This window comes from Crocuta crocuta, unplaced genomic scaffold (assembly GCF_008692635.1).
Source record: "Crocuta crocuta isolate KB4526 unplaced genomic scaffold, BGI_CrCroc_1.0 scaffold129, whole genome shotgun sequence".
In the NCBI taxonomy this organism is placed as follows: domain Eukaryota; kingdom Metazoa; phylum Chordata; class Mammalia; order Carnivora; family Hyaenidae; genus Crocuta; species Crocuta crocuta.
Window position 1 is genome coordinate 5,574,357 of NW_027551571.1, and position 25,315 is coordinate 5,599,671.

General features: G+C 39.6%; 1 protein-coding gene across 1 annotated transcript; it reads right to left on the reverse strand.

Annotated features, from left to right (window-relative positions):
• Positions 1–2,119: 2,119 nt before the first annotated feature.
• Positions 2,120–25,315, reverse strand: YWHAQ (tyrosine 3-monooxygenase/tryptophan 5-monooxygenase activation protein theta). Its single transcript, XM_077750975.1, has 5 exons — positions 25,263–25,315; positions 9,286–9,409; positions 6,388–6,551; positions 6,092–6,187; positions 2,120–3,201 (listed from the first exon to the last, which is right to left on the reverse strand). The coding sequence occupies exons 1-5, from the start codon at positions 25,296–25,298 to the stop codon at positions 3,142–3,144; spliced, it is 480 nt and encodes a 159-aa protein (XP_077607101.1). The 5' UTR covers positions 25,299–25,315; the 3' UTR covers positions 2,120–3,141.

Below are 25,315 nucleotides of genomic sequence, written 5' to 3' on the forward strand. Positions count from 1 at the left end.
AGACAGGCAGTAAATGGCAAGACTGCTTCAAAATGGATTTCATGATGATAATCTTCACATCTTCAGGTACTAGAGGTTCCCTGAGCACCTGCTGAATGGATCAAAACAAGTTAACTGGTTTATATGGGTACTTAATTGCAATGTACTCAAAATTCAAGAGTAATACACATGATATACATACACAGTAACTGTCCGCTTGCAAAGATCATCAAATACAAATTAGAGAAGGGAAGAAGATGGATGTAGGTCAGAATAAAACATAGAGCATAACTACTTTAATCAGATTTTAAAGTGAAAACCTTCCTGAACTATGAAGGAGGATGAGGTTAGGTGTTAGTTTTTTGGGGTTTTTTAGGTGTTAGTTTTAATATTTTCAGATGACACTCACCTATTATCAAATAAATCCGGCTCACAACTTGACAAAAACAGTCACATGGCCATGCCTGTAAGAGACCCTCAAATGCTTCTGAATGTTTCGCTCCTTAAAAATCAGTGCATTTAAAATGTAGTGACTAGAATTCTGATTTTCTCCATTTTACTCTTCTACTAGAATTTTTATGCATCGTTAAACGGTCTTTCTGGTGTTTTTCATGATTAAAAAAAAGTAAGTCTCTACTGATAAATATTTAAGTTTGATATACATGAGTGTATTTTACCAATCCTGCCCCCAATCAAAAAGTAGTTTTTCTTTTCCAATTTAAAATCAACAAACCACAGGTTACTGCACTGTACGTCAGAACAGAAATCCCCAATGCTTTGTCAATGTTAGAATGCAATCCCCCCTAATTATTTTATATTATTAAAATCTAAATGATATTAAAAAATTAACCCTGCCAATTAAGTTCAAACTATAACGCAGGTGTTAACATTTAACATTTCTGCTGTCTGAAATTTAAAAAGTTCAAGTTCAGACACGCCTTTGACCCTTCCCTCCCCCAGAGACTTTATTCTTGTACTCCTTCCTCCCGAGGGGAAGGTGTTTTCTCTCCTATTAAGTTCTCAGCAGTGATCTACAAATATCCTCAGAGGATCAAAAGGAGATAACACAGGCTGGACCCTTTTAAAGATGACGATTTCTCCTCAAGCAAGGACATATTTAAATTTGAGACTAAATGCAGAGAAGAGTCTGCTTTTTAAGGAAGGCTACTTTGGTATAAACTCTGTGATTACTCAGAACTTACCAGAACTTGTTAAGATGTGAGGATTCTTACTCCTAATCCACAACGTTCTTCCTATGTTCACTGAGATTTTTATTTGAAACGTAGTGTCTTGGGGCACCTGGGTGGCTCAGCTGGTTAAGCGTCCAACTCCAGCTCAGGTCAGCATCTTGCAGTTCATGAGTTCGGGCCCGCATCGGGCTCTGTGCTGAAAGCTCAGAGCCTGGAGCCTGCTTCAGATTCTGTGTCTCCCTCTCTCTCTGCCCTCCCTCACTCACACTGTCTCTTTCTCAAAAATGAATAGACATTAAAAATAAGTAAATAAAAAATGAAACGTAGTGTCTCAATGATTTCCCCAAGTCTCATTCAATTCTATCTTTTCATAGTCACATTTTAAGGAGATAAAGGCCGATTCTACACACCTGAATTTTTCAGATTATCTTCTGACTTAAAATAAATTCTCAGGTCAATACTTACGACAGGTTAGCTTAACAGCCAATGTGATACTCTAAAACAAAAATTATTGGAACCTCACTTATGGTACAACTGAATGTTTACAGAGACAATTCTTTGACAACTAATGAGTAACAGATTCTGGAACTCTGACATTCTGCTTGAATGTCCCCTGAAGCACAATCTCATACCAGCCCAAGCACTCACACTCACATAATTAACTTTTCTAGTTTTAAAATGTCCACTTTATTCCATGTAACACTTAACTAAACAACATTTACATCTGAAAAAGACATGGTCCACACAACTGCTCTATGGTAAAACACGAACTCTAAGACATGTAGTCCGAGCGTATCCATTTCCAGGCGCCCTTAGACGTGTGAGATCACGATGCAGGTACAAGGACCATTACGTTTTACATAAGATAAAAGGGAAGCATCAATAAACTTCAGGAAGTAGTAAATTCATCTGTCCCTTCAAATGAGTATGCAATTGTTACAAAGCCATGGTAAATGGTTTATAAAATGTAGTTTTATTTTATGTTACTCTGCTGTTACATAGGGCATAACATTTTCACAAGGCTTTTTTGGGACTACAGTCAATGATTAGCAACACACAACAGTGGTCCAACTCTCTACACAACGATCACTAGACAAACTGGACACCCCCTCACATGTGCACAAATCTGCATGGAAAAGTACTAACGTTTTAGACTCAGGCTTGTGGACTTTATTTCCCCTTCCTAGTGTACTAAGAAATGACATGCACTTTAATTTGCCAAAAGCAATGTTTGTATTCTGGCAGCAACATGCTACTTCTGTTACATAGTAAAGTGAACACCAGAACTACAAAGGCAGGAGGTGTGAGTGAAGTTTTATTGGGAAGGGAAGTTGTCAACTTAAACAGCAGCAAATGAAGAACGAGTAAGGAACTTCCTGTGTCACAGATACACAACGACCTCCATCATATTCGATAGGGGAGGAATTTCAATTTGTGACCCCCAGTGCAGAAATGCCAATGCTTTTCCATTCAATCTAATATTTCTGGATTCCTACCGAAAAGGAATACACGGAGACCGCGCAAGAGCTGCTTGCTGAAAGGAAACCCCAGAAGAAGAGTAAGGGAGGGAATGCAGAAATTGAGTTATGTAGAACACTTTTGAAATTGTAATGAACTACATTTTCATATCTTCACAGTAATACAAAACACAGTCACTTGCAGAACTGGTTCAGATTACTTAAATACCAGATATATTTTTTTGTCCTCTACAGAAATGTCTGGAAGTTACTGATGTTCGTACGAAATGAAGCTATTAATACTTTTCTATAGCAGTAACTGCACACCAGGAAGGCCAAGACAAACACAAATCAAGGAATGGAGTTTTCCCAAAGCCGCAGTGTGAAAAGACTATAACCAGTTGATTCCATACACATGAATGGGTTTCTTTGCAATAGGAAATCCAAATGGAGTAAGGAATGGAGATGAGTAAAAAGGTTTCTTGAGGGGAAGAAGGATGACACCCTGTACGCATTTAGTTTTCTGCCCCTTCTGCCGCATCACATTCTTCTCCTGCACTGTCTGACGTCCATAACTAGGAAAGAAAAATCGTATTAAGTTATCCAGACAATAGACACTGCGAATAGAGACCGGAAGTTAGATTCCTCAAAACCCCAAACACCATCAACTCCTCCCCCAAAGCATATTTTTGTAAACCTCCCACTATGCATTTACAAAATGACACAGAAACTACTCCAGTAGGTTTTTAAAGCTTTCTCTCTTTTTTAATAGTAGTATAATTTCAGAAAAAACCAAAGTAATGTCATTAGAATTTAAAGTTCTTTCCATTCACAGCAGCCAAATGCTCTTCCTGAAAACATTACTGAAACAGAATTTATGAAATTAATAAGGCAAAACATTTTTTAAGGAGGGAGATGAACCATAGTCATAATAATGGTTTCCAAATAATTTGAAGGGTGACTGTACTGAAATAGGGCAGACCTACACCATGCGCCGCTAAGGGTTAAATGGGAACAGGTGATGGAAGTTAGAAGGAAGTAGTAGTGGGCATAAAGCATGAGCAGGGGAGGTCGGCAGAGGGAGAGGGGGAGACACAGAATCTGAAGCAGGTTTCCAGGCTCTGAGCTGTCAGCACAGAGCCCGATGTGGGGCTCGAACTCACGAACCATGAGATCATGACCTGAGCCAAAGTCAGACGCTTAACTGACTCAGCCACCCAGGCGCCCTGAGAAAGCATTCTTGAATTAGCTAGGATGTTAAAACAGAATTATTTCCAAGGACCCCTCTCCAATTTGAGGATGGAACAAAGAAGTGAAGAAGGGAATAGTTAAGGTTTACTGACTATACTCAATAGTTCACAAAATGAATTTCTAGTAGATCAACACCAAGAGACTACTGGCAATTTTAGAAAAGCTGGAACCTTATATAATCTTTAAATTATTTTTACAAAACTAAAATAAATAGGAACAAAACAAATATCTCTAAAGAACTATGTCTTTAAGAGAGAAAATAAAACAAAACCAGTTAAGAGATAAAGGCAGCTCCACAGTATTCCTGAGAAGAGGTTTGCTTTTCTTCTATGGAAGCTACTTAGGCCCATCATTCTACTGCTACCCGACAAGAACAGGGATTTCAAATGGCTGGGGATGAAGTATCTTTGTAATTTCCTTGTTCAGCAAAGTTGAACAGATATGGTGCTGACATTTAAAAAAAAAAAAAAATCCATTAGCTCCAAACGGGGGAGAGCTCCACTTACATTAAAAGAAGTAGTCCCTTAGGCCACATTTTGTCTAAAGTTTTTGACATATTAAATCTACTTGAACCTGTAAAAGAAGCTAAGTGAAGCTCAATTTGTGTTTTTTCTCCACTATTTTTCTCTTCATTATCTGCCTATCCAAGAAGTAGGAGAAAAACAAAAACAATAAATAAGTCAAACAGGTTTTGGCCTAGAGGCAAAGTGGAGTAAACAGAGGTTAGGGTTTACTCCCTACCAAATGCCTAGAAGACATCACGTAGAGTTCACAAAGTAAATTTTCATTGTAACAAGGCATTTCATGGGCTTTTAGGCAAGCTTGGCTACCTACACAGTTCCTAAATTGCTGTAGCTAATTGACCCAAAGGAAGAAAATACTGCAATTTATAAAGGAAACAATCCATAAAACTAATAGGCAACTGACAGAATGGGAAAAGATAGTTGCAAATGACTTATCAGATAAAGGGCTAGTATCCAAAATCTATAAGGAACTCACCAAACTCCACATCCGAAAAACAAATAATCCAATGAAGAAATGGGCAGAAGACATGAACAGACATTTCTCCAAAGAGGACATCCAGATGGCCAACAGACACACGAAACGATGCTCAGCATCCCTCCTCATCAGGGAAATACAAATCAAAACCGCACTGAGATACCACCTCATGCCGGTCAGCGTGGCTAAAATGAGCAAATCAGGAGACTCTAGATGCTGGCGAGGATGTGGAGAAGTGAGCACCCTCCTACACTGCTGGTGGGAATGTAAACTGGTGCAGCCCCTCTGGAAAACAGTGTGGAGGTTCCTCAAAAAATTAACAACAGAACCCCCCTACAACCCAGCAATAGCACTGCTAGGGATTTACCTGAGGGACACAGGAGTGCTGATGCATAGGGGCACACGGACCCCAATGTTCACAGCAGCCCTCTCAACAACAGCCAAAACAGGGAAAGAACCTAAGTCCATCAACAGACGAATGGATCAAGAAGATGTGGTTCATCTATATGATGGAATACTCCATGGCAATGAGAAAGAATGAAATCTGGCCACGTGTAGCAACGTGGATGGACCTTGAGGGTGTTATGCTGAGCGAAATAAGTCAGGCAGAGAAGGACAGATACCATATGTTTGCACGTATAGGAGGATTAGGAGGAACTTAACGGAGGACCATGGGGGTGAAGAAGGGGAAAAACAGTTGGGGAGAGGGAGGGAGGCAAACCATGAGAGACTCTTGAATGCTGAGAACAAACTGAGGACTGATGGGTGTTGGGGGGGAGGGGGGAGATGGGCATGGAGGAGGGCACTTGTGGGGATGAGCACTGGGTGTTAGATGGAAACCAACTTGACAATAAACTGTTAAAAAAAAAAGAAAATACTGCAACTTATAAAACCTTTCTATATTAACATAATTATCAACATCTTCATTTCAAGGCAATAGTCGATGATGTTTATATTAAAAGTTCTTACAATCTTAGTACCTTGTCAAGAAGGTCTAATAAAAGGCCTATCCACCTTGAAAATCTGCCTACAAAAAAACAGTTGGCCCACACGGAATACTAACAAGCTCTTAATAATACTTTTACTTACATACCTGTGTACATTTTAGGAGAGAAAGTTGTTTCTCTGTCCCAAAATCCAGGGAGACTGAAATAAGTACTTTTTGTTCTTAAACAAGACAAAGGGCAAATAAAATGAGAAGAATGAACAACTCACTGTTAGGTTGTCTCTAAGCAGCTGCATGATGAGGGTGCTGTCTTTGTAGGAGTCTTCATTCAGCGTATCAAGCTCGGCGATGGCCTCATCAAAAGCCTGTCCGCGGTAAATAGTATTCACATCAACACAAACGTATTACAGTCACAAACCATTTTTCTAAAATAGGCGACCATCCACTTTGTAGTCTACTCTCAGTTAAAAACAAAACTCAACAGAATCATTTCCACAGATTCTCAGTTTATGACAATGACCTCATTAGTACGAGTAAGAACTTACGAGAATGACTTGAAACTTACTGTTTTAGCCAGCGTGCAGGCAAGCTCTGGGTTATTAAGGATCTCATAGTAAAATACAGAAAAGTTAAGAGCCAGCCCCAGGCGGATTGGGTGTGTGGGTTGCATCTCTTTCTTGCTTATATCAAAAGCCTCTTGGTAAGCTCCTTGGGAATTATCTATCGTTTCTGTGGGGGGGAGGGGGCAGAAAAAAGCACAACACTGAAAATATCCATCAAATATACAACACATTAACACTTTAACTTCCACTACTACCTCATGTAGAGCTGGAATTTTCTGTAGCCTCCTCTTAAAACTACTTATACCACAAAAACATTATCTTGTAGTAGGCTATTTAAAAACTAGTTTACAGTATTCCTTGCTTATAATCAGCTTTTTATTTTTTTTATTTGAAAACAATTTTTTAATGTTTTATTTCTGAGAGAGAGAGAGAGAGAGAGAGAGAGAGAGAGCGTGAGCAGGGGAGGGTCAGAGAGAGAGGGAGACACAGAATATGAAACAGGCTCCAGGCTCCGAGCTGGCAGTCAGCACAGAGCCCGACACGGGGCTCAAACCCACGAACCGTGAGATCATGACCTAAGCCGAAGTTGGAGGCTTAACCGACTGAGCCACCCGGGTGCCCCTATAATCAGCTTTAAAAAAAAAAGAAAAGGAAAAAAAAAGCATGAGATAGTGTTATCAGATTTTTCTATCTCTGGAACTAAAACAATCTTCTTTTTCCTTATCTTTTAATTTTACTAACTAGAAACGCAGCAATCAAAAATAAGTGGACTGAGGGGTGCCTGGGTGGCTAAGTGGGTTAAGCATCTGACTTCAGCTCAGGTCATGATCACATGGTTCATGGGTTCAAACCCCACATCAAGATCTGTGCTAACAGCTCAGAGCCTGGAACCTGCTTCAGGTTCTGTCTCCCTCTCCCGCTCACGCACAGTCTCTCTCAAAAATAAACATAAAAAAAGTACTAATAATTTGACTTATGGCTGCCCAGCTGGCTCAGTCAGAAGAGCATGCGATTCTTGATCTTGGGGTCATAAGCTCAAGCCCCACTTTGGGTACGGAGGTTACTTTAAAAATAAAATCTTTATGCCTTTAAAATGTGGATCCTAATTAGCAAGCAATAAAACTGTCTTGCCAAGTGAAAAAAAAAAAATCTTTAAAATAATAATAGTAATAATAATTTGACTGATATATGTCAATAATATTTCAATAAAGCCAGAAAAAAAACTGGGCCATAATACCTTCTTTCCAAAATAATGAAAGCACTTTACAAAGATCATCACCACCAAAATCTGTATTTTTGTGATTTATTTTTAAAATTATACTGATTCTTACTATCAAAAGATGTATTACATGAAAAGCAATATGAAAGTGTCAATATGTAGAACAAAATCTGCTCTGGCCAGAGGTGGATTACTGACCTAATAAAAATGTCACCTTCCTGAAAAAACTGGTCAGTAATTATTACTGACACTAATCTAATAGGATCCATGCGTTCAAAGGGGCAGCAGGTTTTCTCAATGAGACCAGTGGCCCATTACAGCTTTAGAAATACTGACCTAACAGAAATGTAAAGTTAGCCCTTTATGTCCTGAATATGTGCCATTTTCCTTCCTCTGAAATGGCACATTTATTGAGCTAAATATGGCCCTTACATACTAAGGAGTTCCTGCTGTCTGGCGTGTAAGGAAGTACTGTAATGAGTAGTAGTAAGGTGTCTCAGCATCTAGGCTGTAAGTAGAGACTATGTATGGATCTCAGACTATGGGAGTATTCTATGGATAGGAACAGAAATGCCAATGAGCCAGAAAGGATTGTATCATCAGACTCTGCTGGGCCTCTGTCTCAGTATCCTGAAGACATCCCTTTGACTTGCAAGTATCTGTCACTTTCAGTTTTATCTTTATGGCAACAGAAATTCTACATCAATACTAGTAGGTTTAGAACACAAATTTTGTTACAGCAGAGTACAACAGTCTTCTCTTCAGATCTTCAATTACACTGATATTTGGGATGGCCTAACTGGTCTACTTTCAGTTAGTAACTCTGTGCGGGTAGGAAGCCACAATAACTATTTGAGGAGGGCACATTCTTTTTGGATGGGACAAAATTAAACTAATAAGCCTATTGGAAATAAGGAATTAAGTGAAACTTCTATCTAGAACTTGATAAATTTGTTAGCAGGCACATACACAAAATTTAATACAGGACCTGTCTGATACTTAGCTACTAATATCCCTGGGGGACTGAGTTCACTGCTAATAAATTCATTTCGTTTTTTTCACAAACAAATCTGGCAATTCAGTTATTCTCTTTCCCTGTATCTGTTTCTATGACAAATTATATATGAGCAATAGTCTCAATCTCACCTCTCTTCCTCAGAAACGCAGTTATAATTAGTAGTCACTGTTATGATCCTTCAAGACAGGTAGTAGTTAATAAAACAGTATGCCACACAGGAGGGGTACAAGAGCCTGTTTCTATACTCTGTATGTAACTTAACTGTAAAGCACAAGGACACTAAGGGCCATGTGACCACAGAATCACTCAAAGCATATGGAAATGCCTGGGGACTAAAAAGACGCTTAACCAAATTCTAAAGCATAAAAGATTAAGCCTTTTTTAAAGTATTTTATCAGATTACAATCTGATAAAATTTAAGAGTTTAATTTTTCAAAACAGCACATAAGGTCATCAATTCATGACTGTTTTCATTTTTGAGAACACTAAGGTAACATTATTAACTTTCTTTCACGTAGATTCCAAGATTTTTTTTTTAAGACTCCAAGATATTTAAAGAGTTACAGAGGGCCTGGAGATTACACAGAGACCACTGGTAGCGCATCCCGTTTATCCTCCCTTCCTTTACACTCTTAACTTTATCCACGATCCAAACATACTTACGTTTTCGATCATCGCCACATGCAACTTCAGCAAGGTACCGGAAGTAATCTCCTTTCATTTTCAGATAGAAGACCTTACTCTCTGGATTAGTTGCATTGGCTATTAAATACTTATCCAACAATTCCTGAAAGAAATAAGATAAAATATTAGGCACTGATATGTGCTCACAACAATATGCACTGGAATCATTACCACAGTAATGACAACCATACCACCTTGGACTTGAAACATGGGCTGAGAGCAGGGGTCACAAGGTTGTCATTAGTTGAATGCTTTGGCTCACAGCAAGTCATAGTATCTAATGGCAGAGCTAGACTACATTGAACATGAATTAGAAAGAGCCTGGAGGCACCTGGGTGGCTCAGTAAGTTGAGCGTCCAACTTGGGCTCAGGTCGTGATCTTGCAGTCCGTGAGTTCGAGCCCCATGTCAGACTCTTGTGCTGACAGCTCAGAGCCTGGAGCCTGCTTCAGATTCTGTGTCTCCCTCTCCCTCTGACCCTCCCCACTCACACTGTCTCGGTCTCTCAAAATAAACTTAAAAGAAAATACTGAGTTAGTAATTAAGTATGTCATTATTCCCTATTTTACTCAAAGAAATGTACACCTGATCCAATGAGCTAGTACCTCTCAAACTGAGTGATTTTTACAGGTGTGCCAGAAGAATAAAAGTCACATAAGAAAGGCACCTGGGTGGCTCATTTTGTACAGCATGCAACTCTTGATTTCAGAATCATGAGTTCGAGCCCCGCACTGGGTGTACAGATTACTTAAAGATAAAATCTTAAAAGAAAAAGTCAAAGACAAATAGGATAGAGATCTTTTGGGACAATTAATGTTACTTGATGGTAAGTAACTAAAAAGAAGCTTTTTGCAATAAAAAATGTTACGGAGTAGAATAAAGTTCTCATAGAAATCCTAAGACACTAATACCTGTACCTCACAGGTTTGTTTGGGGAGTGAAACCAATCAATGGATGTGAAAGCAGTGTATAGTGTCATGTGTTAAGTAGTCAGTGTCAGTGATCAGCCAGCCAGGTATCCCCCCCTCTTCTGCCTAGGTGCAAAGTTTGAGAAGCACTGATCTTGCTAGGCAATGTGAAAACTAGTGAAAAAGTTTAAGCAAGAAACTGTCACAATCACCTTCGCATTCTGGAAAAATGGCCAAAGATATTATCAATTAACATTATATAAAAATACTAACTACAGGGTGTCTGGGTGGCTCAGTGAGTTAAGTGTCAAACTTCGGCTCAGGTCATGATATCATGTTCTTAAGTTTGAGCTCTGTGCTGACAGCTCGGAGTCTGGAGCCTGCTTCAGATTTTGTGTCTCCTCCTTTCTCTGATCCTCCCCCACTTGCCCTCTGTCTGTCTGTCTGTCTCTCTCTCTCTATATATATATGATAAACACTTAAAAAAATTTTTTAATACTAACAAAAATACAAAATTGGAAGTCTGGAGAAGAATCCAGTTAACATCGTTTCAAATTCACCTAACTGTATTAGTGAAGAAGCAAAAGAAGGTTGTTTACAGTTATAAAAAAAAAAAAAAAAAGACTAAGAAAAAGTTTAGAAAACATACTTATAACTCAAGAATTTTCTCGTTATCTGACTAAAAATGGCCTAAACAAAATGCAATGATTACATCCATAAGTTATTTTAAAGGAAATAAACAGGAAACATATTTTAAATCTTTAAATTAAAAAACTAAATCCTTGAATTTAATTTTTAGACGTTTGCATAAAAAATATTTTAAAAGGGCCTAAGGCTGAGGCAAAATTTTTTACTTTAAAATTGCCTAACAAAGCCCCAGAAGTCTATACATTATAAAACTGGCAAGCAGTATAAAAACTGGGGCTTAAATCTGGAAATTTGCTGGGCCAAGAATGCTTCAATAGAGGTCATTAAGGGCCACACCCCAACACTGGAGGGACCAGTGAAAACTAATGCTGGTTCCACACCAGCAAACTCTTAACTTAAAGAAGATTTAAAAGAGCAGAGGCTGTAAGAATTTCTTCTGCTCAACATCGCCAATTCAATTTTAATAGCTATTTACTAAAATGAACCTGAGAAACTCCCAGAATCTTAGAAATTCATACTACTTTAACTTTTTCCATTCTTATATACCATGGATGGCTTTCAATTTAAAATCTATTTCTGGGGAACACCGGAATTTAGGGTTCTGGCGTGGAGGGCGGGCAAGAGTGAGGCCACCGCCAAAAAAAAAAAAAGTTTTGAAATCACCAACTGAACCAGAGTCCTCCCTATCTTTAAAGAAAACTTCAACAAGCGTGGATTCTGAGAAGCTCTATTATATAATGCAAACACAGTATTGATTCTGTGGTAACCACAACCTCTGCCTCCACCCAAACTGAGAACTAGGATATAAAATAAAGCGCCTCTCACTTCTCTTCTTCTCCCGAGTGAGTCAGTAAAGATGAGCTCACACAGAGGATCTCCGAAAAGGTGCCAACTCTGGTGAGGACATTCAGTCACAAAAAAAGCCATCGGTACCTTTAAGATGTAGCACTCCGTGATGAAATGTGGCACAAGTGTGGTAGCAGAGACTGAGGAAAGCCTGACTACAGCTGAGGACTTGGGGCGGGCAGAGACGTGCGATTTTAGCCCCGAGCCCTCCTCGGTCACGCAGCCAGATGCGGGCGCGCTCGTGAGGACGGCGTTCTGGCCTTCCAAACATCTGGGAAAGCTGCGTAACAGCTATGCACAGTAGCTGAACTTTTCCTTTCTAAAATTACTAACTTTGACTCCTAGCTTGCATACAGCCACTACATACGACTGACAAGGCTGGCTTGTATACAGGGGCTTGTACATTACTTCCGTCTTGGAGTTTCAGCTACACAGCATGGGCGCTTTGTCAGATGCCGCTAGCTCTCTGTGAAGGAAGGGAACAAGAGGCACAGAGTAATTCTGTCTTTCCACGCTATCAGTAGTAGAGATGTACATTTTAGCCAAAAAGACAGTGGATTCTGCTGTATGTCTTATAAAAATGATCACGGTTGTTAACAGGTAGTATCAATACCAGGATTTGGGCGGCTGGGTGGCTCAGTCAGTTAAGCATCCAACTCCTGACTTTGGCTTAAGGTATATAGCCTGAGTGTACAATTTTTATTTAAGAATTATTTTAAGGGCGCCTGGGTGGCTCAGTTGGTTACACATCCGACTTCAGCTCAGGTTATGATCTCACAGCTTGTGGTTTCGAGCCCTGCGCTGGGCTCTGTGCTGACAGCTCAGAGCCTGGAGGCTGCTTGGGATGCTGTGTCTCCCTCTCCCTCTGTCCCTCCCCTGCTCACACTGTCTCTCTCTCAAAAATAAACATTAATAAAAAAAAAAAGTTCCCCCGCAAATTTCTCCTGCACCTTATTTATTCTTGTCAATTAAGTAGTAGGAGATCCCTTTTTAACTCTTCGACTTGCAGATTTTATGATCCTGGAGGGCTTGGAGAACTAAGATAGGGGTTCCTCCAGTACTGACAGTATAACCTGACTTGGGCAGAAGGCAAATGGGCATTCCGTTTTGAAAATCTGAGAGATCTGTAAAGTCAGTATACTCACTACTCAAAATCACAAGGTGGACTGGTAACTGAGTGCTAAACCAAAAAAACGCAAACAACAGCAAAGCCAGAGGAAAATATTTATGTTACTATAGGTCACTTTCAGAGATGCTAAAGGACCTTAGAATAAACTTAATTTCATAAAGACAGGATGGCAATAAAAACAAAAGACTGTATCAGAAAAGCTGTGGAGAACTATGTAAGAAATGAAATTGTCAAGCAATAATACTAATGTAAACTTAGTACAGCAACTATTCTTCTTCAAGCCCATGACTTAGAGAAAAGGCCAGGAAGAAAACAAAACTCTGATACTAATTAATTCTACCCCCAGGAGTGAATTATTTTGGCATATAATAACCCTACTGTCACATCAACAGTTTTTAAACAATTCCTTTGGCTTCAATGGTAATATTCCATGGCATTCAACAAACTAAAATAATATTTTTACCTTAAATTCATTTATAAGTGATTTCTGTTTTACAGACAAAATAAACCACTCTTGTCCCTCATCATATAGCTTAGTCTTTATATAAGAAACTGATTTATTTAGAAGACTAGGTAACTGACGAAGAGCCTTAAAATACAAACAAAATAATCAAAAGGAAACAAAGGATGTTCTAAGGATTTTCAATTTCCTCTTCTTTTTAGCTTACTGAAATTCATTACTAAAACACTATTAAACATACTCAATCTCTAACTTTAGGACACATATACTAATCATTATCCGTGTATTTTTACCAGTTTAATCAGCACATACTACCACAAAAACTACACTATATTCATCGATTGAGCAAATACTCAAGTGTTCAGCATATGCCAAGCTCCATTCTAAGCACTTTATGTACTATATACACCTAAACAAACCATTGGGTGACAATGAATAAAGTCACACTGGAGTCCAAAAACATGCCCAGGTCATACAATTAAGTGGAGCCAGTATCTGAAACTAGAGCCAGTAAGTATTTCTAAGCCCTATCCCGTAAAGGGTCAATAATAGCCAAAAATAGGTACCTAAGAGCATTTGTCCTTTTTTTAGATACTTAATACAACTAGTAAAACAAAAGAATTAATATGGTGTACAGGGCAACATAATTATTTAACAACTGGAACATTTATTCAATGGTAAGAACTAAATTTTTCTAACATTCCAACTTCAAGTGTTACATAGGACAAAAAAACCACTAATGTCACCTGCACAAAAAATAGTCTCTAGACATTAACTGTCTCCTAATTAGGTTGATTAATCCAAGACAATGAAATCGAAATTCAAGTAAAATTCAAAACTCAAGAAGGAAGTCACATTTCATCCAGAAAGAAATTATACACACATAACCACCCTTTGGGGTGGCTGAGTGGGCCTTTCAGAGGCCACATGTGATAGGCTAGAATTACAGGATTGGTCCAAGAAAGAGGAAGATAAAGGACCAGAGTAACTGGGTTATTTTAGAATGTATGATTTTAGAACTTAGATTCATTTGTGAAACTGACTCATATCATTAGCTCTTTGATCTTGTGGCAAATCACAGCTTCTCAAAACTGTTTCTTTATATAATGAGGATACTATGATCCAAAGGGCTTCTATTCTCAGAAATTACCATTCTAGGGGCACCTGGGTGGCTGAGACAGTTAAGCATCTAGATTTTGGCTCAGATCATGATCTCACGGTTCAGGAGTTTGAGCCCTGCATCGGGCTGCAGCTGTCTGCTGACAGCTTGCTTGGAATTCTCTCTCTCTGCCTCTCCCCTGCTCACACGTGCTCTCTCATTCTCTCAAAATAAACAAACAAAATGGAAGGAAGGAAGGAAGGAAGGAAGGAAGGAAGGAAGGAAGGAAGGAAGGAATTACCATTCTAAATATGCCAGTTTGGGTTGAATCTCATAAAGGACTTGTTGCCTTAACAAAGGAGGCAATGAATCATTTATAGTATGATCCAAGGTAATCATCTATCACATTATCACTTAATCCATGGAAACAGTTTCTACCCTTAATAAAATGAATACCTTGAACAATTCATTACTCTTGCATTATTTTTTTAAGTTTATTAATACTGAGGGAGAGACAACACATTAGCAGGGAGGCAGACAGAGAATCCCAAGCAGACTCTGCGCTGTCAGCACAGAGCCCAACGTGGGACTCAATCTCACAAACCATGAGATCATGACCTGGGAAGAGTCAGACACTTACAATTAATCAAATGAGCTACCCTCCCCTCCCCACCCAGCAGCAGCCCCCCCACCACGCACTATTTAAAAATGTTACTGCTTTGGGGTGCCTGGGTGACTCACTCAGTTGGCTGAGCATCTGACTCTTCATTTCAGCTCAGGTTATGATCTCAGGGTCATGAATTTGGGCCCCCCGTCAGGCTCCATGCTGTGTGTGGAGCCTGTCTGGGATTCTGTCTCCCTGTGTCCTTATCCCTCCCCCCTCCCTCCCTCTCTCTCAAATAAATAAAAAATTAAAAAAAAAAAAGTTACTAATTCAGAACTGTTAAGTCTTGGAATCCAGGTCTTAAACCCCAGCGCTGGTGTCTAGCTAGAAAAAAAAAATGAAGGAATGAAGTAAAAATGTTCATAGAGGGGCGCCTGGGTGGCTCAGTCAGTTGAGCGTCTGACTTTGGCTCAGGCCATGATCTCACGGTTTGTGGGTTCGAGCCCCATGTGGGGCTATGTGCTGACAGCTCAGAGCCTGGAGCCTGCTTCGGATTCTGTGTCTCCCTCTCTCTCTGACCCTCCCCTGCTCATGCTGTCTCTATCTCTCTCTCAAAAATAAATAAAACATTAAAAAAAATTTTTTAAAAACTAAAAATGTTCATAGAGGCCAATCACCAATGCGAGGGATCCCACAGGTAGGCTGTGATTTAGTTGACATCACACGGCAGGCAGATCAAATCAGTAAGAGCTCAAACTCAAGTAGCAATGCCTACATTCAGGTCTTTACTTCCCTTACTTAAGCCTGTATCAAATTTGAAACCCCTACAAATGAACAAAAAAATTTTTAGTAAATTGTACCAGAGGAGTGGAGTGACCCTGTGTCCCGGTTTGCCCAGCGTAAGGCTGCGGTCTCCGAGACAGGTGTAAGGCTCCCTTCCATTCTTAAATATCCCATTTCAGAAGCCATCTAATCATCCTGCAGGCAACGCCTCAGTCATAGTTCAGAGTATTATTTCCATGCTAAAAGTTAAGGAATTGAACTTCTTGCCGTACCCTTTAACGTTCACACAGAGGGTGCTGAAGTTGTTAAGCGCACGCTGACAACCAGAGGTGGGGCCGTTAACATAGTGGCTCTTTCTCTCAACTTCTGTTTGTAAACATCACCTATGTGTCAACTGAACAGACGCTAATTTGGACAACCAAATGTATACACCAGCCTCATTAGTGACAAAAAATGAAACCAAAGCATCTTTAGTAACAATACTGAACTAAATTTTAGAGCTTTTATTTAATACTTTTGCTGCCCCCCTCCTCCCCTATTCAAGTACCCTTTCAGGTAATAACCCCTTCTATAAGTAGTATTTTATGCCTCCTTAACTATCCTAAAATGAAATTAGTAGGTAATACATCTACATATAATTATAAAATATACATTAATATATACATTAAGACTTAAGGGAGAAATAAAAGCAATTTGTCGTAAAACAGTATGTATTCCCATATGTAAATGCTCACATGTCTAAAGTGTAAAGCGTAACAGCCAGATGTTTGTGTCTAAGAATCACCATGAATATGAGAACTTTCAGATACAGACTTCCACAGTCTGTACAAATATCACTAACGGTCTAACCAGTCATTACAAACAAAAAATAGTAAAATCTTCTCTTGACTTTTACATAGCAGTTGCATTCTTGGTTAATTTTGTATGCAATAAAACCGGGGGGGGGGACCCTTTGTGTTTAACTAGTTAATAAAACAAAATTAGGTCTTAGCCTCAGATAATTATAAAAAAGTTTTCCACCTAAATGTGTGACCAGCTGGACAATGCATTACACGGGACTGTGTGTCTGTCTGTGCATTAAGGGATGTCTAGGGTCACTGAGCTCTGTTCACTCAATGTGCCGCCTTCCCCACATCTGTTTAGAGACAATGGATGGGTCAACGGTATATTTAACAGTTTAGCTCTATGGGAGCTCAGACAAGGAAAGAACTCTTTGTTAAGCAAATAGAAGTTTGTCTTGAGGTATCAAGTGAGCTGTGTCTTAAAGGGTAAATATGATTTAACTGAAATTGGCAGAAAGCATGGGGGAAGAAGGCACCCACGGTAGAGTCTGTGGCACAAAGATACTATCGCACAAATAGGTGGAAGTACTGAAGATGGTAATCTTTTCAAAAGCAAAACAGAAAAAACTCCCCAAAACAGAAGTCCGTTTTTATTTTTATATTGTTTTAATGTTTTACTTATTTCTGAGAGAGACAGAGAGACAGCGTGAACAGGGGAGGGTCAGAGAGAGAGGGAGACACAGAATCTGAAACAGGCTCCAGGCTCTAAAGTGGCTGTCAGCACAGAGCCAGACGCGGAGCTCGAACCCACAAACCGTGAGATCATGACCTGAACCAAAGTCAGACACTCAACCGACTGAGCCGCCCAGGCGCCCCACTAGTTCATTTTTAAAAGGCACCAATTTCATAATATTCATCATGAATTCCGTTTGAACACCTCAGTGGAGTGAGGGCTAGGTTGATAATCTGGTTCTAGAGTCTCCATCTAGAGCAAGTTCCTTAATTTCATTTTATCTTCTATAAAATAAGCGAAATAACTACTAGGTATGCACCCAATGCATACAAAAATACTGATTCAAAGGGGCACATGCAAACCAATGTTTACAGCAGCATTATCAACAATAGCCAAACTATGGAAGGAGCCCAAATGTGCATCAAATGATGAATAGATAAAGAGGTGGTGTGTGTGTGTACCCTCACACACAATGAAGAGTATTACCCAGCCATCAAAAAGAATGAAATTTTGCATTTGCAATGACATGGATGGAATCAGAGGATACTACGCTAAGTGAAGCAACTCAGAGAAAGATAAACACCATATGATTTCACTCATGTGGAATTTAAGAAACAAGACAGACGAACACAGGGGAAGTGGGGAAAGACGGAGGGAAGCAAATCATAAGAGACTCAACTACAGAGAACAAACTGAGGGTTGTTGGAGGAGTGTTGAATGGGGGGATGGGCTAAATGGGTGATGGGCATTAAGGAGGGCACTTGTGATGAACACTGGGTGTTGTAAGTGATAAATCACTAAATTCTACTCCTAAAACCAACATTACACTATACATTAACTAACTAGAATTAAAATAAAAATTCAAAACAAAAGACTAAGTGAAATAAAAATAAAATAAGCAAAATATTTGCTAAGTTTTAATGACCTATGTTACTATTAAGGTACTAAAACAAAGGAGCAATCTGTTAAGCAGGTCAACCTCTAGATAAAGACGTTTTCTTGACATTTTTCATTCATAAAATTCTGTCTGTCGCATGTTAAGCATTTAGCACAGCGCCTATCACACGCTGAGGCTCATTATTCGTCTAATGAACACAGGCCATAGCGCAGAACCTGCGGAAACAGGTGCAAGAGCAATAGAATTTCACGCACAGAACGACCTCAAAAGGGTTCAGTGTGCTTTTCTGGAATTATCTCTTTTTCTAATTATATTTATCAAAGTAATAACTGCAATAGTTAACCACCACTCTATTATTCCTAAAGAAAAATTACAGTCTTGCCATTTTGTTCTCTCACTGTTTTGCTCCTTCAACAAACTTTTTTTTTTTTTTTTAAATCATGACTTCATACCAGTATCTCCAATTCAAATTCAGTATCACAGGAATCTTCCTTCCTTATCTGTATCTTTCCTTCACACACAGTAAGTCTCTGGTTGCCATTAACAGGTAGTACATGTACATCACTGAAAATTCAAAAATGATAAAGTTTCTCTCCCTCCCCTGGGTTCCTGGCCACCCAGTTCTTTCCCTCCCTCAAGGCAACCATCATTTCCAGTTTCTTGCACATTCTTCTAGATATTTTATACATTTAAAATCCATGTTCCCCACCCCACTCATGTCACCACCCTACACATTGTTCTATACCTTACCTTTTCCATATAATCATTCCAGAGATCATTCCATATGCATGTATTTATAACTCCCTCTCTGTATATATATATAACTGCACAGCAGCGCACTACATGGGCATACTATAAATGTTTAAATAGTCTCCACTGATAAACACTTAAATTGCTTCAAATCTTTGGTTATTTCCAACAATGTGCAATATGTACATGTGCTCCTTAGGATAAATTGTTAAACTGTCCTCCCTGGAAGTGATTTCAACTTATTAAAAAAATTTTTTTTTAATCTTTATTTTCTGNGGAGGGATAGAGAGAGGGAGACACAGAACCCAAAGCAGACTCCAGGTTCTGAGCTATCCAGCACAGAGCCTGACATGGGGCTCAAACTCATGGACTGCGAGATCATGACCTGAGCCGAAGTCGGATGCTTAACCGACTGAGCCACCCAGGCGCCCCAGGTTGATTTCAATAATTTATAATCCCACTAGCAATGTTATGAATGTTCCTATTTCTTAACATCCTCTGAACCCAGGGAACATTCTTTTTTCTCTTTTCCAGTCTAGTAAAGGGAAGAATATAGGATTATAGGTCTGTCTGCAGTTTTATTATAAATGAAGTCAAATAGTTGTATATCCTTTTCTATTAACACTCTATTTGAATCCTTTGCCATTTTCCTGATTTGTAGAAACTCTATATATTAACGAGTTCATTTCCCACATGTATCTCCTATAAATTTCATGCATTTAAAAACTGGCAATTAAATAGCATTTATTAATATTTTCTATTACATTAAGTAACACATAACCAAAATACTTCTCAGTATGAGAAGTCCAAGTTAATGGGACTGTTCAATTTTAGCCCAAATAAAATACATGAACAGAAGTTTGTTTTAACTGAAATAGAAGTCTGAATGTGTGTTTCATGTACTGTCTACCTGACTCTATGAAATGGGAATGCATTTTAAATGTTACTTGAAGAGCAGTCCCTCATTAAAATGCACACACACACACGAGACACGCACACCTCACTCTGAGACGGTGGAGCAGAGTCGGTGACTCATCACCTTAAAATAGATGGGAGAAGAGACTGATTCTGGCAATACGGGGAGACCGAACAGATTCTCCCTTCTAAAAATAATCAAAATGCTAAACAGAAGCAAATAAAATAGAAAAACTACAACAGAGCTCCAAAAGTAAAAGGGAGACATCGAATGCTGGATAAGATGAAACTAAGAGCGAAAAGTCAAAGTCTGTAACACAAGGACAGTGGTGTGTGCAAGGAGTGGGGAGCCTAGAAAAACCCGGTTATTAATGAAAAGCAGCTAAAAAGCCATTTCCTGGGCTTTTCCAGCGGGAGGGTGTAGTGTCCCACAGAGCGCTGAGACCCAAAGCCCTCTTCTTTTTGAGCGGGTGCCATTTATTCTAACTTTATTTCATACACGATGTGATCCACAAGCCGAACATGTATGTAAAAATAAGCCGAGCTTAGTGTGCCCAGCAGAAACAAATCCCCAAAATCACTGCGTAAAGATACCTCAACAATGCAAGGCACAGCCACAAGTTCCATGGAAAAAGCTACATCCGTATTATTAAAAACAACAAGGCTACTTAAGGGACAGATCCACTATAAGGGATCAGCACGCAAACAAGGGATGGTGAGAACCCAAGAACTTAAAAACTGACAGTGTGCAATAAAACATAACAGGAGCATGAGAAGTATTTACTTAAGAGAGAGCACGCACACGTGTGACAGTAAGAGGGGCAGAAAGAGGCGGACAGGTCTGAGGCGGGCTCTGTGGACGCAGAAAGCCCCATGTGGGGCTCGGACTCACGAACCAGGAGATCATGATGCGAGCCGAAGTCAGAAGCTTAACCAACTGAGCCACCAAGACACCCCTAAAATAATTATGTTAAAAATGATTTACATACATTTTTATGTATGAAAAGACTTACATTTTAATAGTTATGGACTAAATAGATTATGCCCAGGACTAGCTTCAGATGGAGGCAAGAGGAGTGTTTCTGGTGGGGATATAAACAAAACAGAATTCATACTTGCTAATAAAGCTGGGTAATGGGTTACTATAAAAATTCTCTTATAGAAGTCTGACACTTTTACTTGGTTAAAATAACCAAAAAGATTTTTAAAAAAAGGAGGGGGGGGGGGAGGACAGAAGCTAGGGAGAAGAACAGGATACAATAAATTAAGAAAAGGCAGCCTGGAGGTAAGGGGAGAGGGGGAAAGGCTTTTAGAATTAAAAAGAAAAAAATTAGTAAAACAGAAGGCCTATTTTGAGAAACGAATCGGAACAGAGAATAACTAACAAGATGAAAAATTATGGATAAGTCTAAAGATGCAAATCGAATTAGAGATGCCTAAACTATGAGGAATTCCAGAGAAGAGAAAGAATAAGGAAGAGATGCTATTCAGAAACATGGCTGAGGCTCTCCCAGTAACAGTACAAAAGATACCAATCTTCGAGGTAGAAAAACACACTGAATCCCAAGCAAGATAAAATAAAAATAAATTCATACCTAGACCAGCATGGTAAAGTTGAAGAATGTCAAAGACAAGAAAATTCTTAAAAGCAACCAGACAAATGACACATTACCTATAAAGAAGAAACAAAAATATGACTAACAGCAAACAATCAAATATCTTCCAAGTGCTGAGAAAAACTGTCAGAACTCCTTGACCATATAAAAGCAGGTGCAAAATAAATTATCTATCCAAAGACAGAAGTTTCCACTCAGACCTTTACTGAGAAAACCCTTTTGGAGTGGGAAGGAAGAGGTAATGGAATAAGAGAAGTCACTGGTTAGAATAATTACAATAACTGAAATTTCAAATAACTGAAAAATTCCTGGTCTTAACCTGTGAAGTTTCCCTCTCCTAAAACTGTTAACAACACAAAATTATTACAAGATGCTGAATAATACATGCATGATACCTCATGTTTGCAGAGGATAATATTTCAGATTACTCAGAATACAGAAGTTCTTTTGCACTTAGCATGTGCAAAGAACTGAGGTGGCTATAAAAAGGACATATGTCTCCCTACCCTCTTTTAGAGGAGTATCTACATTTTCTTTTCTTTTTTTTTACAAATAGTTTATTGTCAAATTAGTTTCCACATAACACCCAGTGCTCATCCCCAAAGTGCCCTCCTCCATGCCCATCCCCCCCTCCCCCCCACATCCATCAGTCCTCAGTTTTTGTCAGCATTCAAGAGTCTCTCATGGTTTGCCTCTCTCCCTTTCCCCCACCATTTCCGCCCTTCTTCGAGGAGTATCTACATTTTCTTAGGAGTTTACTTATTTATTTGGGGGGTGGGGAGAGGGAAGGGGGGGCGGAGAGTGACAGAGAGAATCCCAAGAAGGCTCCATGCTGTCAGCACAGAGCCTAAGGTTATATCTCACATGAGATCATAACCTGAGCTGAAATAAAGGGTCAAGAGTCAGATGCTTAACCAACTGAGACATTCAGGAGCCCCTACATTTTTTTTTTTTAAATAGTTTATTGTCAAATTAGTTTCCACGTAACACTCAGNGAGCCCCTACATTTTTAAGGATAGTTTTTTTTTTCCCCCCAACAAGTATCTGCCTTTTTGACTATACTTTCTAAAATCTGACAACTAAGGATAACAATTGGCTACCAGGAAGAAAGGTTTCATTAGACTAATCAAAGATCTCAAATAGCTCACTACCCTTTTAAGGTAACTGACAAGGTATTTACTGCCATGATTTTAACCAACATCTACATGCTAATGACCCACAAATTTGCCCCTTGCCTACTGGGGCAATTAACTTTTGCACCTCTGTACCTCAGCTGATTCACCTGTAAAACAAAGTTAATGCCAACCTCTATTACTCCACTGGGTTGTCGTGAAGATTAAGTTGAGTTAATTCAAACTGCTCCTGAACACTGCTTGACACATAAGCCTCAACGACCACGTACCGCCACACATATCTTTCCTCTTACACACCAGACTGAGTGAGTGCTCCTACATGCACGTGAGCGTGCATACACATGAGCCCCCCTGGATGGGCCTTTGGGACTTTAAACTTTACTCCTTAAAAAGAAAAACTTAAATCTGCCTTGCTAACACAATTCACTGTTGATTCTCCTCCTCTATTCAATGCTCTTAGGAAAAGCACTCGGTTGCCTTAGTTAGAAACCTGGGTGTCATCCCAATGCTTTCTTTGGCCTTACTCCCCTGGCCGTCCGATATTTAGTCACCTACACCCATGGATGTAATTTTATCCAAGTCAAGACTTCACTTGGAAACCTAAGACCAATAAGCATGGTATACTTTGGGAACACGTATTTCCCTTTCCTTAACTATACACCACTGAAGGAAGACTTTGTTTTGTCTAGATTTGATACAAAACTTTGTACAGCAAATGAATAAAAATGCAAGGCGACTATGATCTGACAGTGTGTAAAATAAATATATTTTAAAAATAAAGATGAGTCGATCAGAAAGAACAGAGAGAGACATGGTAACAGAAAAGGGACAGACACTGAAGAAAGCAATCCAATATATAACCCAAGGTGTGTGAATCCTAGCCAATCAACCCAATAACAAACCCATGCCCTGCTGTGGCGATAACAGCCATTATACACATGAGCAGCCACTGAATGCCTCATCAGGAGGCCACGTTTACTAAGCAACTTCCTGACAATGACTTGATTCCTATGTGAGTCTATCTGCCCACCGAAAGAGAACATACTGGTCATGCCAACACAACTATTGCGATCTTTGTGCCAGTTATTCCTCATTGTAAACGAATAATACTCTTGGTGTTTTTTTGTTTTTTTTTTTTTTAAGTTTATTTATTTTGAGAGAGCACTCAGAGGGAGGGAGAGAGAGAAAGAATACCAAGCAGGCTCCTCACTGTCAGTGCAGAGCCCCATGCGGGGCCCAAACTCCCGAACCATGAGATCAGGACTTGAGCCGAAGTCGGACACTCAGCTGACTGAGCCCCCAGACGCCCCAATGTTCTTGGTTTTGTATACCAATGACATGAGCTGATTGCTGTGGAGCTACCCCTGAAGTGTGTTTGAACCCACAAAGCTACAGGCCGTACTCTAAAGTGCACTAACCTTATGGTGGGAAGGCAACCAACTCCTCCACCAGCCCATCCACACTCCCAACTTCTCTGGGGTGTTACATGGCTGAGTATCCGCAGACATTTATAAATAGGAGTTTCTAGTAGACCTCAATCTGCCCTAAACAGAAATAAATATTTCCAAAGCTGTTACTGTACTTACACTCCTGATTTCTACCGATTACTCCACCATCCTCCTCCCGCTCCGAGCCACCGAGACCCGTCAGCACTGCCTTAGACCTTCACTCTCCTCCTCTCAGCCGACCACCAGCTGTCAGGCCCTCGCGATTCTGTCTCTGTAATAGTATGTTGATCTTCTCAAGTCTCAGTCCTATTTTTGTATCATCCAAGTTAACCATATCATTTCACCTCAACTAATCCAATCACCTAAGGATCTCCCAGGCTTTAGGGCTCTACTTTCTCTAATCCATTTTATACCTGCTGCCAGATTAACCTTAAATTCCATTCTGGGTATATTAATAATCCCTTGCTCAAAAATCTCAATGGCCTGTTAAAAGAATAAATTTATAGCCTAGCACTCCCCATCCTCCAGAATAAGACTCTAACCCAGAGCTTTCAACTAATATAAATGGTAAAGAGATACTGAACCTCTCAGCAGCAGGGTGAGCTGGGGGGAAAATCTATTTTCTCCAGTGTGTCATATAAATATGGTTTTTCTACGTGTCATAACACAAAAACGGTTAGGAAGCACTGTCCTAACTGACTGAGGTCCGACCGTATTTCTATGATTACCATTCCTGCAACAGCAGAAAGAGCCAGCACCGAGCAAAAATGAGGCACCTCCCATATACCTGAAGCAAAACATATTGGCAACGATTATGTGAGAAGCTGGTGATACAGTAGGTACTAGGGAGAGAGTAAAAAACACCAACTAATCTCCAGTACTAGTGACAAGGTGCTTAGGTCCATGAACACAGTCTTCCAATACCAAAGCACCTACACCAAGGCCGAACGCAGCAGGTGTCGGAATAACTAGTCATTAAGATCATCCAACGATGGCCTTTTGTTGATTTCTGTGCTCACCAAGCAATTTCCGAATGCTAAGTTTGGTTCTTCCTGGAAATTGGTCTGCAGGCAATAAACATTACTCTCTGATCGATTTATAATTTCTGCAGGTCCACTCTCAGACTGCCAACAAATGAGACCCGGAGCCTAAAAAGCCAAAGGGACAAACCCTGGACCATAAATATGCGCCACTGTTTTACTTACCTGGTGCCCCTGCCAAACACACAAACTCCTCCTCATCCTGATTTTGGTGGCAG